This window comes from Saccostrea echinata, unplaced genomic scaffold, assembly GCF_033153115.1.
Source record: "Saccostrea echinata isolate AGI-Se365-2 ecotype Australia unplaced genomic scaffold, CSIRO_AGI_Sech_v1 ptg000009l, whole genome shotgun sequence".
In the NCBI taxonomy this organism is placed as follows: domain Eukaryota; kingdom Metazoa; phylum Mollusca; class Bivalvia; order Ostreida; family Ostreidae; genus Saccostrea; species Saccostrea echinata.
This window is the reverse complement of record NW_026889758.1, coordinates 8572501-8585533: the sequence shown is the minus strand read 5'-3', so window position 1 is coordinate 8585533 and position 13033 is coordinate 8572501. Positions and strand designations below refer to the sequence as shown.

General features: G+C 33.4%; 1 protein-coding gene across 10 annotated transcripts in view; it reads left to right on the top strand.

The window, feature by feature from the left end:
* LOC133181726 (rho guanine nucleotide exchange factor 18-like) overlaps window positions 1–13033 on the top strand; it is a 127611-nt gene that overhangs the window by 29063 nt on the left and 85515 nt on the right. For all 10 annotated transcript variants that reach the window (XM_061316293.1, XM_061316298.1, XM_061316291.1 and 7 more), the window contains exons 10-12: window positions 5331–5412; window positions 9139–9248; window positions 12627–12829. In XM_061316293.1, coding sequence (XP_061172277.1) covers window positions 5331–5412; window positions 9139–9248; window positions 12627–12829 — 395 coding nt within the window. The remainder of the gene's footprint in view (window positions 1–5330; window positions 5413–9138; window positions 9249–12626; window positions 12830–13033) is intronic.

The window sequence follows — 13033 nt, the reverse complement described above, 5'->3', positions numbered from 1 at the left end:
AAACCATGACCCCCTGGGGTAGGGCGGAGCCACAATGGAGGATCAAAGTTTTACATAGAAATATAAAGGAAAATATCTTCTTCTGAAGAACAGAAAAGCTATGTTTAGACATATTGATATGGAAGCATCCTCAGGTAGTGTAGATTCAAGTTTGTTCAAATGATGACCCCCAGGGGTAGGATGGGGCCCAATGGGGGATGGAAAGTTTTACATAAGAACATATAGAAAAAATATTTCTTCTCAAGAACAGAAAAGCTATGTTTAGTCATATTGATATGGAAGCATCCTCAGGTAGTGTAGATTCAAGTTTGTTCAAATGATTACCCCTGGGATAGGGAGGAGCCACAATGAGGGATCAAATTTTTACAAAGGAATATATGGGAATTTTTTTCATTACCATGTTCACCCTAATTAGCACCCCCTCCTGTGATTTCCTATGTAAAAATAATGAGCTTCTCATTCTCACCAACCAGACAGTTGCTGACTTATAGTACTTGTAAATTTTTTTTTATCTAGATTTCATATGATTTAATAAGCTTCAGATACTATATATCTTAAGAATATATCTTATATCTTAAAAATACCAAGAAGTAATTATTGTTTACATGTTAACATTACTTATCATAGTAAAATTCATTTGTCAGATGCTCTTTTATGCAAATTGCCATAAAATGGAGTCTTCTTAAGGAAGTATTTTTGTGGGTTGTAAATGGTGGATCCAATAACCACATCCTCTGTCAATTTGCCAGTCTCCTAGGCATCTCTTGGGGAGAATATAGAATGTCAAGGAAAAGGAACTAGAGTTCTTAATAATTATATCTTTAATAAAATTGACAGAACTAAAACAGATATAAATTTCTTAGCTTAATTTTAATGTCAGTTTTGTCACTTTTAACAATCAAGATGACCTTTTTATGCCTCCCACGCAAGAAGACTGTGATATGTGTATTAATTGTGACTATCTTGCCTGCTAAGGGAGAGTAAAAGTGAAGTTGTTCACCTCTCCAGAGGAATCCCCTGTCAGAAACAGTGTATGTTTAAACATGAAGGTGTGAAATGTTCTCTGTTATTGTTAAGGCTTTGCTCTGTACTTTGATGAGAACATGTTCGTAGAAGCCTCCGATTTGAATCTTGAATCTTAAGATTTGAAAGGTAGGCAAAGTATCACACCAACTGATGTCACTTAAATCCCACTTGTCAGTATTGCCTCCCATCTGATGCTGTAACTGGTAATATCTAAACAAAAAAGTAGGGTGTTTGTGTCAAGTTACTAATTTAAGTTGGTGCATAGTGGTACTAGTTGAATTGGCTGTTTATAAAGTGGTGTAAATTAAAGTGGATGGTCCGTTATGGTACAAATTAGAGTGGATGATAGAAATTGGTACAAGTTGAGTGGATGCTATGAAGTGGTATGTTTTAGCAAATGTGACTTAGTGGTAAAATACGCGTGTAACACAGTGCTACTAGTTAGGTGGATGTAACACAGGGGTACAAGTGAGAGTGGGAGTTGCACTGTAGTTTGAGTGAGAGTGGGAGTTGCACTGTAGTTTGAGTGAGAGTGGGTGTGACAGTCAGTGGTATGAGTTGAGGTGGGTGTGGCAGTCAGTGATATTAGATAAAATGGGTGTGACAGTCAGTGATATGAGATAAAATGGATGTAATAGTCAGTGGTATTAGTTAACATGAGTGTGATAGTGATATGAGATAAAGTGGGTGGGACAAGGTACGTGATATGAGTTAAAGTAATTGGTACAGTCTGTGGTATTTGTTAAGGTGGGTGAGACACAATGGTATGAGTTCAAATGGGAGTTGCAAATTGGAGCAAGTTGGAGTGGGTGCTACTAGAAAGGTACTTTGTACAAAATGGTACCAGGACAAGTAGATTTTGTCTGTGGCACTAGTTAGGTTGGGTCATATATTTTTCTTGTAGAAATGTTAAATGTGATATCTCAGCCAAGATTTAAAAATGAAGAATTTTAATCTTCATTTTTAGACAAAACTTGATGATGGACAAGAGACGTATCATTATTTAAGGCCTTAATTCATTTGACAAACTCATAAAATTATTATATTTTTTTTCCAATTTTTCATAAACTTAAATTTATGAAAAAGCCAATATTGAGACAAGTTGCAGTGTGCTTAGCACTGCATGTATAATATATTGAAAAGAATAGAACTGTGTGTTTAATGGTTAGGAAAAATTCTGTGAAGACAGTTTTCTTGTGGGTTTAAGAGTGGGAAAAATGACTTCTCTTTGAATTTATTGTCAGGTCAATCATTTAAATTAAGGTTATGTTTTATGAAGCATGCTGTACATGTTATATGAATCTTGCAGTGAAGGAACAGCAGTAGAAGGCTAACAACCTCTGATTGTGTTTATTTTTGAGCTAGTAAACAAGAGATGTCTTGGCTCTGCTGATTGTTGAGTGGTTGTGATTGATGGCTAGAGTGATTAGCAGTGAGAGATTTCTACTTCAGGGACCTGGTGTAGCACAGAGGAGTCTGAGAGTGGGGAGGGAGGTGGAGAGAGTGATAGAGGTGCTAGGTTCAGATCCTTTACTGTTGGAGAGGAAATTAATTGTTTATCCATACACTACATTTACTGCTTCTTTGGCTTTGAAGTTATAATGAGCCATGCTCTGCTCTTTTTCCACCCTTCTGTACATCATTTTTTTTCTGCTTTCTCCGCCTGGACCCCATAGTGTTAAGAATGAAGAATACACAACACAGACAGAATCAGAGGAGTTATTATCTTCCTCTGTGATGTGCACTTAGATCTTGGTCAAGTTTTTCTGATGAAAGTAAGAGTATAAGTTTATCAGCTAGGTAATGGCTGCAGCAGGTGCTTCCATCTAGCTGGAAATGAAGATTTATTTTTTGATAGCTTTCTGTGAGTGAGCTTCACCTGCAATATAATGAGCTTCAAATATTGCACACTTTCATGTGGAGAGAATCTGCATTTACTTAATTCTGATCTATTCCAGGAAGATACTTTTGAAAACTTTACACCCAAATCATGTGTGTCAAGGTGATTATGTTATGATTTTGTTTACAATTACTTATATGTTACTTTCCCTTGTTTTAGATTTTCAGACCTTTATATAATATCAATTATATCATTTGGTTCCTCAGGTTCCTCAATTTCATGAGTTAAATTATAATATACTGACAGAAAAACAGGTATACAAACAAAACTTGTCAATGCTTCAAGTTTCGAATTTCGGAACTTAGCCAATAAACAGAGGCAGAACCATGCAGCCAATGAGAACACAAAATTTCATCCCAAAATTCAGGTTAGAATGTATGTGGGGTCATACAATAGAGTTCAATGTCATAGGAACAAAAACAAGAAGCATATTCTGTAATAAGTACCTATTATGAGGAATGATATAGTTAACAATACTGAGGGTGAGAGATAGATGATAAGAGTTCAAGGATAAAGAGTTAAAGGGTTTTTATCACTCTCCCAAATTTCTTAAAAATAAAACAGTTATATTCTTGGAACATATAATTATTGTTTTACCATTCAAAAACAGTCGCAATTAGAGGTGATAAAATGCCTGTAGATTATTATACGTGCAGGAAAAATCTCCATTAATTAGATAACAGTCAATTAAATTGGTACTGAAACATCATAGTGAGTTATATATATATAGTGAGTCATAGTGAGTTCTCGAAAAGCTAGTTGATTGTAAAAATAAATACCAGGTACTACAAAAAGATTTGGCACAAATAAGTCAACTATACAGTATGGATGGTGGAAACTACAGTGTAACTCATTTAGTACGAACATACGAATTCACAGATATAGCGAAGTTTTCCGCAATCCCCTGTGAAATTCTTAACTATTCCTTGTAAAACTTCATGGATATAATGAACTCAGATATATCAAATTTACAGTTATTGTGGACTGATTTTGAGTCCCCTAGAAGTTAAAAATAATGATATTTACATCTTTTACAGTGAATTTTCAAAGATCTAAATTTTTAAAATATTGAACTGACATTAATTTTGTAAGTATTTATATTTGAAATGCGATTCATCTAAAAACTTTTGAACTCGAAGGTAAATTTTGTATTTTATACTTCCTTAAATACATTTGTTCGTCATACTTGAATGAAAATAAAAACATATATTGCCAATTTGCTATGTATACTTTAAGGAATTCTTTACACAGATATAATATTGTGAAGTAAATTCCAAAGTCCCCAGAACTTTGCTATAACCGAGTTTTAATGTATGACAAACAATATTCCTTTGGTAATAGACATTCAATCCTTTATGTATGAACTATCAGAATAAAATAATTAGGGAAATTTGCCGACAAGTAGGGAGGAAAGAGAAGAAGCCGACTCGGGACATTGAGTGAAAGGACTATTTCTTACATTTTGACTTCGTAATTATTTCAATTTATGAGCAACTTAACTTTTCCTTTATTTAGTATTTGAATGATAAATATTTCAAAATAAATTCTTTGTTTCCATTATCTGTTTCAGTTTTAAATATCATATTGTACTAGAAATTTCACTTCTTCAACGGTGTTCAACATGCTCAGTGGCACCATACACCATACGATTCTCTGCAAATGTTTAATGCATGTGGGTTTGTTTTTTAAAAAATACTATTTCCTTAACAATATTTTACGCTAATAAAAAATTTTGTGGTCAGAGTATTTGATGGTTTCTGAATGGGTTTATGGGGACAAAGCTAAAGAACATCCTTATTTCATGTTTTTCTTCCTGCTATGGATATGGTCTTCCAAGATTTCTTTTTATACCTGCATTTTCTAAGAAAGTTTGAGTATAGATAAACTATTATCTGATGATACTTGTTATGTCAGTTTGTCACACTTTCTTGACATGTCTTTCCTGCATGGTAATCACAAATTTAGGATTTCCAGACTTCTCCTGTTTATTGGTAGCTCTTATTTTCCTAACTCTCCAGAGTTTACGGTTTTCCAACACAATTACCCAGGGCCTGATAAGGTTATATCCTCTCCTGTAAACGTCTCATTACAATTCTCAACAATTGATGTTCAATTTTGTATTCTATGTGTGTCGGTCATTTTCAAATGAGTCTGATTTTCTGATTGGATAAGTAGAAGGTTTGTTCTGATTAAGAGATCTAGGTCAGTTGTGGAATATTACCATCTTTAGCAGAAGTAGAAAAATCTGGTCTTGTGGGTTTTTTCCTCAAAGCATCCAGACATTGGGTCTGATTAAAGTGGGACAATTGTTTCTTATTTGAAAAGAAATTATTTTTGGATTATAGGAAGTATTTGATGATTGCTGATGGACATGCTTGTTTTAAGTGAATTTTTTTTTTTACAGGATCACTTAGCCAGGCACAGTAACTCTTGTCCTTCGCTTGAAAACGAAGGTCGGTTTTCACCCCTGCCTGTCGTTCAACAAGGTAATACTTTCAATATTAATCACATTTTTAGGTCAGCTGAATGATTCAGGTGACCTACTGTTATCCGTTTTTGTCCTTCCTCATGTGACGTGTCCTCCCTTAACATTTGAATATTTTCAGCATGTTCTATGGAACTTATGAACCAATTTCAATCAATTTTGACATATAGCATCTATTGGTAAAGGAGAACAAAAATTTGAATTTCATAGTCCCCACACCTAGAGCCTGTGGGATAGGGGTTAAACCATTAATATTAGTGCAAACTTTAAAAATTTTCTTGTTTACTCCTGGACATCAAGCAGTCAAATTGTTGGCATGATTGTAATAAGCATTGAGCCCTATACCAAAATTGTGAAATTAATGAATCCAGGGTTTATGGGCTCTGGGTTGGATGGGGCTCTATTGATCATTTAGTGACAATGCATAATTTCTTCTAAAATCTTCACCTCGTTATATTTAGCAGACAAAAGTGCATGATTAATTAGGATGTGCAAAATTGGGAAATTCATGGCCCCTGGCACAGGGGTTTTGGTGTTAGGGTGGGGCTATATTGATTATAAATTGAAAATGGATCTTTTATTTGAAATTCTTTTCAGCACCTGAGAATTAGGCAATCCAAATGTGTGCATGGTTATGATGAGCAAGTGTGCCTCTTTCAAAATTGTGAATTTCAGGGGTTCTGGTGTTAGAGCAAGGTTCTATTGATTATATAATGAAAATGCATTTATTCCTGTAAAACTCTGTTCCTGTCATTTAGCAGATAAAGTGCATGGTTATGATAAGCAAGGGTGCCTTTTCCAAAATTGTGAAATTAAGACCCCTGGGTCAGGGTTTTGGTGTTAAGGTGGTATAGTAAAAATGCATAGATTCTTTAAAAATCTTCTTTACCCCTAGATATTTAGCAAACTAGTAAATGCTTGGTTATAATAAGCAAGGGTACTTCTTCCAAAATTGTAATTTCAAGGCCCCTGCCCTGGGGCAAGGGTTCTGTTGTAAGGTGGGTTCTATTGATTTTATAGTGAAATATAGTGAAAATTATGCATTAATTCTTTGAAAATCTTCTTCTCTGGTCTTAGGTATAAACAAAGTGCATGGTTTTAATGAGCAAGGATGTCTCTTTCAAAATTTTGAAATTCATGACCCATATTTAGGATTTTGGTGTTAGGTTGGGACTCTATTAATTCTACAGTGAAAATACTTTAAGTCTTTAAAAAAGTAGACTTGTAAATAATAGGCAATGAAAATGAGACCAGAAAAACTTAATCTTTGTACATGTTGTACATAACATATTCTTCCAGGGATTTATCAGCCTATTTTGGGAAATGCCATTTTGGGGGAATTGGGAAAAAATTATCGGCTTTTTGATGAAATTGGGAAAAATTTAAAATGTTGCTTATACATGTATCAGTCATGTATTCAGGTGTAATTCATTTAACATTTCAGCATGAACTCTAATTTTGGCAACCAAACAGACAATTAAATATACATGATAAAATCCAACTTCATCATACAAGATCAATTATGAATAATAGACTAATAAAAGTAAAATTGACTTCAATGAGTATAAAGTATTTACCTATACAACTTAAGGTGTTTGAGATTCCAATTTAGGTCATTATAGAATCTGTTTCTGGAGATTATAAAACTTCTGCAAAAAATTATACTAAGTACACATTTTCTCAAAGCCCTCTTTTGATATGTATTAAAACATTGAAAATATATTTTTCTATCTGAAATAATGCCTACAGTCCTTACCATTCACTCGTAGATCAATTTTTTAGGTGGAAATAACTTTATAAATCTATACAATTACACAAAATCACCATTTTCAGAAAAACAGAAGAAATTCAGATTAAAAGTTGCTGATGTTTTTATAGTGTTTTTAAACATGTGTTAAGACTGTAGCTTTGCTAAACGAGTTAAATAGATGAAAATTAGAGACAATCTGACAATTTTACTCTGTGTTTTCCCAAGATATTTAAATATAAAAGCATTGTTCACCAATTGGGAAAAAACACTGCCAAATTGTGAAAATCTGAACTCATTTTCAATTGGGAATGGGGCCGAATTTCAGCCCCTGAGAAGGTACTGATAAATCCATGTCTTCAAAAACCAAGGGAAGCCATAGTGAGAGGGAATGTGATGGGTTTATTATATGACTGTGCTCAAGCACTCTTGTTTTGTTTAGTCCCCATGGTGATAGTGACAGATGGGTTTGTATGTAAGTACAGGCAAGTAAGTAGTTTATTGCTGAAGACTAGACTATTTTGATGATCCCCAATCATCCTATTTCATTTGATTTTGGACAATCTTCATTTCTCAGTTTATTTTATTATACCCCCCCCCCCCCCTTTAGCACTCCTATTTTGTTTTTCGACTGGACAGATATTTGGGGTTTCCCATTGCCAAAAATAGACTTTGCCATGATACTTTATGGGGGTGGTATCATTTTATTGAACTGATTGCTCATAGTACTTGTAATTTTATACTTTTATGAATCCTTTAAAGTGTTGTAATATACTCAGGTGACCATTAAGGTCCTAGCGCCTCTCTTCTTATTTAAGGAATAACTGTCTAATTTTTTGGATTCATGATGTGATCAATCGAGTGGCTTGCGTGATAATTTGCATAAACGCCGAAGGCGTTTATGCATAAAATTATCACGCAAGCCAATCGATTGATCATCGTCATGAATCCAAAAAATCTGACAGTTATTCCTTATATTTACATGCTCCTGATTCTGCAAATTCCCGTGCTAATAGCCCCGCTTCTGTCTCTATGTGTCCCGCCCCGCACGTGATTTTTTTTTAACCGCGCCTATCGATGAACCAGTAGATTTATGTAGAAATAAAGTATTTTTACAATTTGTAATTTTATCTCGGACAAAGACATTGGAAATGTAAATATTTATAAATGTTTATGTAATTATATACTGTAGATCAATTTCCATGATACCTTTTTTTATTAGGGGGAGGGGATGGTGAATTATTTGGTATTTTTGGTATTTATAGGTAAGAGAATAAAATGATGAATTTTTGTTCTTGTTGTAAATAATCTTTTATAATGTAAGCAAGAATGAAGTTGTCACAAGCAAACTGTCTCCTGTAATTTATGAGAAAAAAAAGGTTATCGTGAATAAAAAGTGATTCACAGTAAATTTATTGTAACTAAATGCAAGGTGTTTTTTTTCAAAACCAATACAGATTCTATTCTAATACTATATAATGATTTCTTAGTGTACAAGGGTGCAGAATTCTTAAATTGCACAGAAATTATAGTTACAATGGGTTAGTCCTACATGGACAAAACTTGTAAAGGTAATGTTTCTAGGGATACTAAAAGAATGAAAAGAGAATAGACAGCTTGTTTTAGTTGATCAATAAAGAAATCAGCTGTGATCAGTAGTCAATCACAAACTCATTCAGTTAAATAAAGGAACTCATTGGAACCTAAAAAGTTAATGATATTATTGAACTTCAGAGATAATTTTGTGAAATTTTATGGATGCACAGTCACTAAAGAAATTGACCTCACTTTTGGAGAACTTTACTGGCCTTACATTTTGACTTGAGACTTGATTTTTCTAGGTATTATTACCAAAAAGTGTCAAATAATTAACTTGTATTAAGCTGTAGCAAATCAATTCCTGACAGAAAATGTAAAAATCCATTGCCTTAGTTTTCCTTCATTATCTCTTAAATTAAATAATGATTTCTGGTAATTCAGGTGAGCGACGTAACTCCATGCTGAATTTGGCCAAGGATGATGTGGAACCATTTGATTCACAGTACTCATCTCGGGTCCCGCATGATTCAAATGACACTCCTGGTGTTCAGGTAAATTTTGTACTTAGGGTTATATTGTAAAAAGGTATTGCAGCATGTTAAATGTAAAACATTCACCAGGTTCTAGGTCGGATGCTCTAATGACATCTTCAGCAGGGTTTAACATAGTACACATCTTGTTTAAGTTTATATGTGTGTATCAAAACAGAAAGCTTGCAATAAATGTTAATTAATATGAAATGAAATACAATGAAATGAACTGATATGAAACATGAAAAAAACAATACATGCTCCATAATTTACATGTACATGTATGCGCATGATTACACGTGATCTTATTGTAATGCGAGTAGGATTTTTTTATTTGAAGCCAGAATCCAAATAATTCTTTCCATTTCCAACACTTAGAGGTAGAAAATCTATTACAATCATGATTGTGGTAGATTACTTATTTTTTCAGGCTCTTGCACCTTGTTATTTTTACGGGTAACTTTCGAGAAAAGATTTTGACGTATTTGACAAATGTCAGACTTTAATCCTTTAAAATGCGATAATAAATTTTATGTTATGACTCAAAACACATGTTTAGATCTATGTAATTGTTATTTTTCAATCTCCCCATTGTGAAACCTTTTAAATTATGCCCAGACTGCAGTTTTAGATAGTATTTTTGATGATCAAAAAAAATCAATGCACAAATATTTCCTTACTGAGGACAATGAACTAAAAAGTTTTAAGCCTTACCGTTATTGCAAGTTTCACTCATGAACACACTGATGCATTTAGAAATAAGGTGAATCCTATTTTATAGCCCTGATTTTACAATAAAGTAGCATATTTTTAATGAGTAGCCAAGTAAAAAATAATAATTCGATAGCTGGTATGACCCAATGATAGTCGATCTCAAAAACTTGCTGATGTATATATATACGAGGGTTGTTCGGTAAGTTCGTGGACTTATGTCATATCTTTTTCACTTCACGTCATAATTATTAGATATAATAATTAGATATATATTAGTTTGAGTGTTCATAAATTTAGCAATACTTTATAAAGGACAAATGAATAGATTGGATTTTATTTTAATGAAATCCTATCTTAGGCATGTAAGAATATAGGAAGTTTTGAAATCAAGTTCTCATAGTCACCAGTGAGATGGAGTCATAGACGACCCCTAGGTGACATTCTTTGCATCTTATAGCTGATGTAGTAAATTGGAAATGGCCTCTGGGATTTGACCTGCTTACACTTAAAATTTGCATGAATTTTAGAAGTTGTCTCCTAGTAGAAGGAATTCTGTTATTTATCTACAAGGTCATTGTCAGCTACTACAGAAGACACTATTGGTGTCTGTATGGAGCTCTTCTACCTTAGCCCAGTATTGATTGTCCCTGTTATAATTGTTCATCCTTCGTGTCTTGGTCTTGATGTAATAGTCTTATAGGAGACAGTATGGCTTCATTCAATTCTCTTACAGGTAGGCTTACATCTGTTCCCTGTTTTTCTTACAATAGAATATAGTTTTTAATATATTGTGAAGGCAGAGCTGTGTGTATTCTGATTATAGGTTAATGTGATGTTGACATTTTCTTTTTACTACAGCAACAGACAAATTATGTGCAGTGTGATGTCAAGGTATTCATTTATGCACATGATGTTCTAAAAATAACATATTGCACAGATATCAATATCATTGTAACACTGCATATTCAGAAAAAAAAAAAAAATGTATAATTGCACAAAAAAACACGTTTTATCTATATCAACTGCCTATGATATTTTAGCATATTTATTTTAAAAGGAAGGAATATTTTCACAGTTGGTATTTGATTTGAGGGATTACACTAATGCAGGGAGAAATCAATGATTTCTTTGTCACATCTGGTCTCTGTGGTGTATGCACATCCATTTTAGCTCACCTGAGCCAAAGACTCCAGTGAGCTTTTCTGGTCAAAGTTTGTCATCTATCCATCTTTCTAGCTGTCTGTCTGCTAACTTGTCATATTTTTAACCTCTCAGAACCACTGGACTAATTTCAACCAAACTTAGCACAAAGCATCTTTGAGTGAAGTGGATTCAAGTTTGTTCAAATGAAGGGCCATGCCTTCTTGAAAGGCGAGATAATCTAGAAAATGCAAAAATGGGATGGATGTCTTTAAAAAAATCTCCAGAACCACTGGGCCAGAAGAAATGAAACTTATTTGAAAGCTTTCTGACATAGTGTAGAATTAAGTTTGTTCAAATCAAGCCCCCTGAGGGTAGATAAAATATTCTCAAGAACAGCAGAGCCATAATTAGTGATGGGGTGAAACAATATCCCTGCATACAGCAATACACTGAAAAATTGTACTGTATAGTGGTCCAAAAATATATACCTGTGTATCTCGATATATAATATTTTAGGCAATTTATGCCATTTCTTTTTAATTTAACCTAATGAAAGTGGTAATTGTCTTGATTTATTTACACTTTTTTCAGTTGTGTTCAGAGCTTATTAAATATTGCTTAATGTATTTGTGAACAGAAGAAATATCTTCTTCTTTTAACCTTTCACATTGTGATAACAGCTGGGTCAATATTTGTCAAAGAAATGTGCATGTATCCTCAGATAGTGTAGATTCAACATGTTCAAGTCAGGGGTTAGGATGGAGCCACAATATGGAATCAAAGTTTTGCTTGGGAATATAATATATAGGGCCACAATTTTCATGGAAATAAAAGGGAGGAGGGATCTTAAAAATCTTTGACGTAGAACAGCAGGGCCAAGGTGACACAGGTGAGCATTGTAGTTCATGGGACTCATACATATTATATTGGGTATCAACAGTGTGATGTGCATCCACTTGGTCTAGCATTAAGTACTAGAAATAGCCTCAAAAATTGATTATGCAGAAACTGTCATGTGTTTACATAGTGTATTGTATTGCAAATTTCATCTATAAATTATGCACCATGGTGCAGATATTTACTTTTAAAGAAAAAATTGGAGATATTTATGTACCCAGTTACATGCAAAAAGCCTATTAGTTTCTATTAGCTGGTTTTATATTAGAGCACTTTACAAAAATTGAAACACTGCTCTATAGTCTTGTGTCACATATTCAATGTAATGTTAGATTAACATACAAAAAGCAAAGGTTTTCCTTGGTGATGTTGTTTAAGATGTGTAAATATAAAGGTTGCCTTCAAACCCTCATATTTCACATACATGTACTGTATAATGGGTAATTTTTCTAGAAATTATCTATTATGATACACAGTATATTGTATGAGAGTAAAAGCCTCAGTATTGACACATAAAAAAGGTTATTAATATCTATAGATATTTAGTATGCATTATGAGCTTGTCTAGATATCATATTTTAAGTTCACATGAAACTAATTCTTTATATACAGGGTACTATATATTTTGTAACTTTTATTTGTTAGATTTATGTAAATGGGAAGACAGTTGAACACACAGACAGCCAAGAAGAGCCCTTGGACTCTAGTCTCAACAACTTCCTGAAGGACTTCTATGGGGGTAACACTCCAGGGGTGAGACGAAGAAGCTGGGGGCCCAATCTGATGACCCAGAATGCTATAGGACACAGAATTAACAAGAAAAGTAACCCAGTGTTGTCTGGTAAAAGGTAAGCTTGTCTCTTTGTCTACTGTTTACTGTATTTTTTGTATCCATCCTTAGTATATCTGTCATCTTTTGTAATACTGCATAAAAACAGGAAAGTTTTGTAAATTTTTACATTTTGAGATGTTCACTCTGGAAACCAGACTGTAGAATTTCATATTTCTTGTATATAATGTACAATATAGTATTACGCATCATATATTATAAT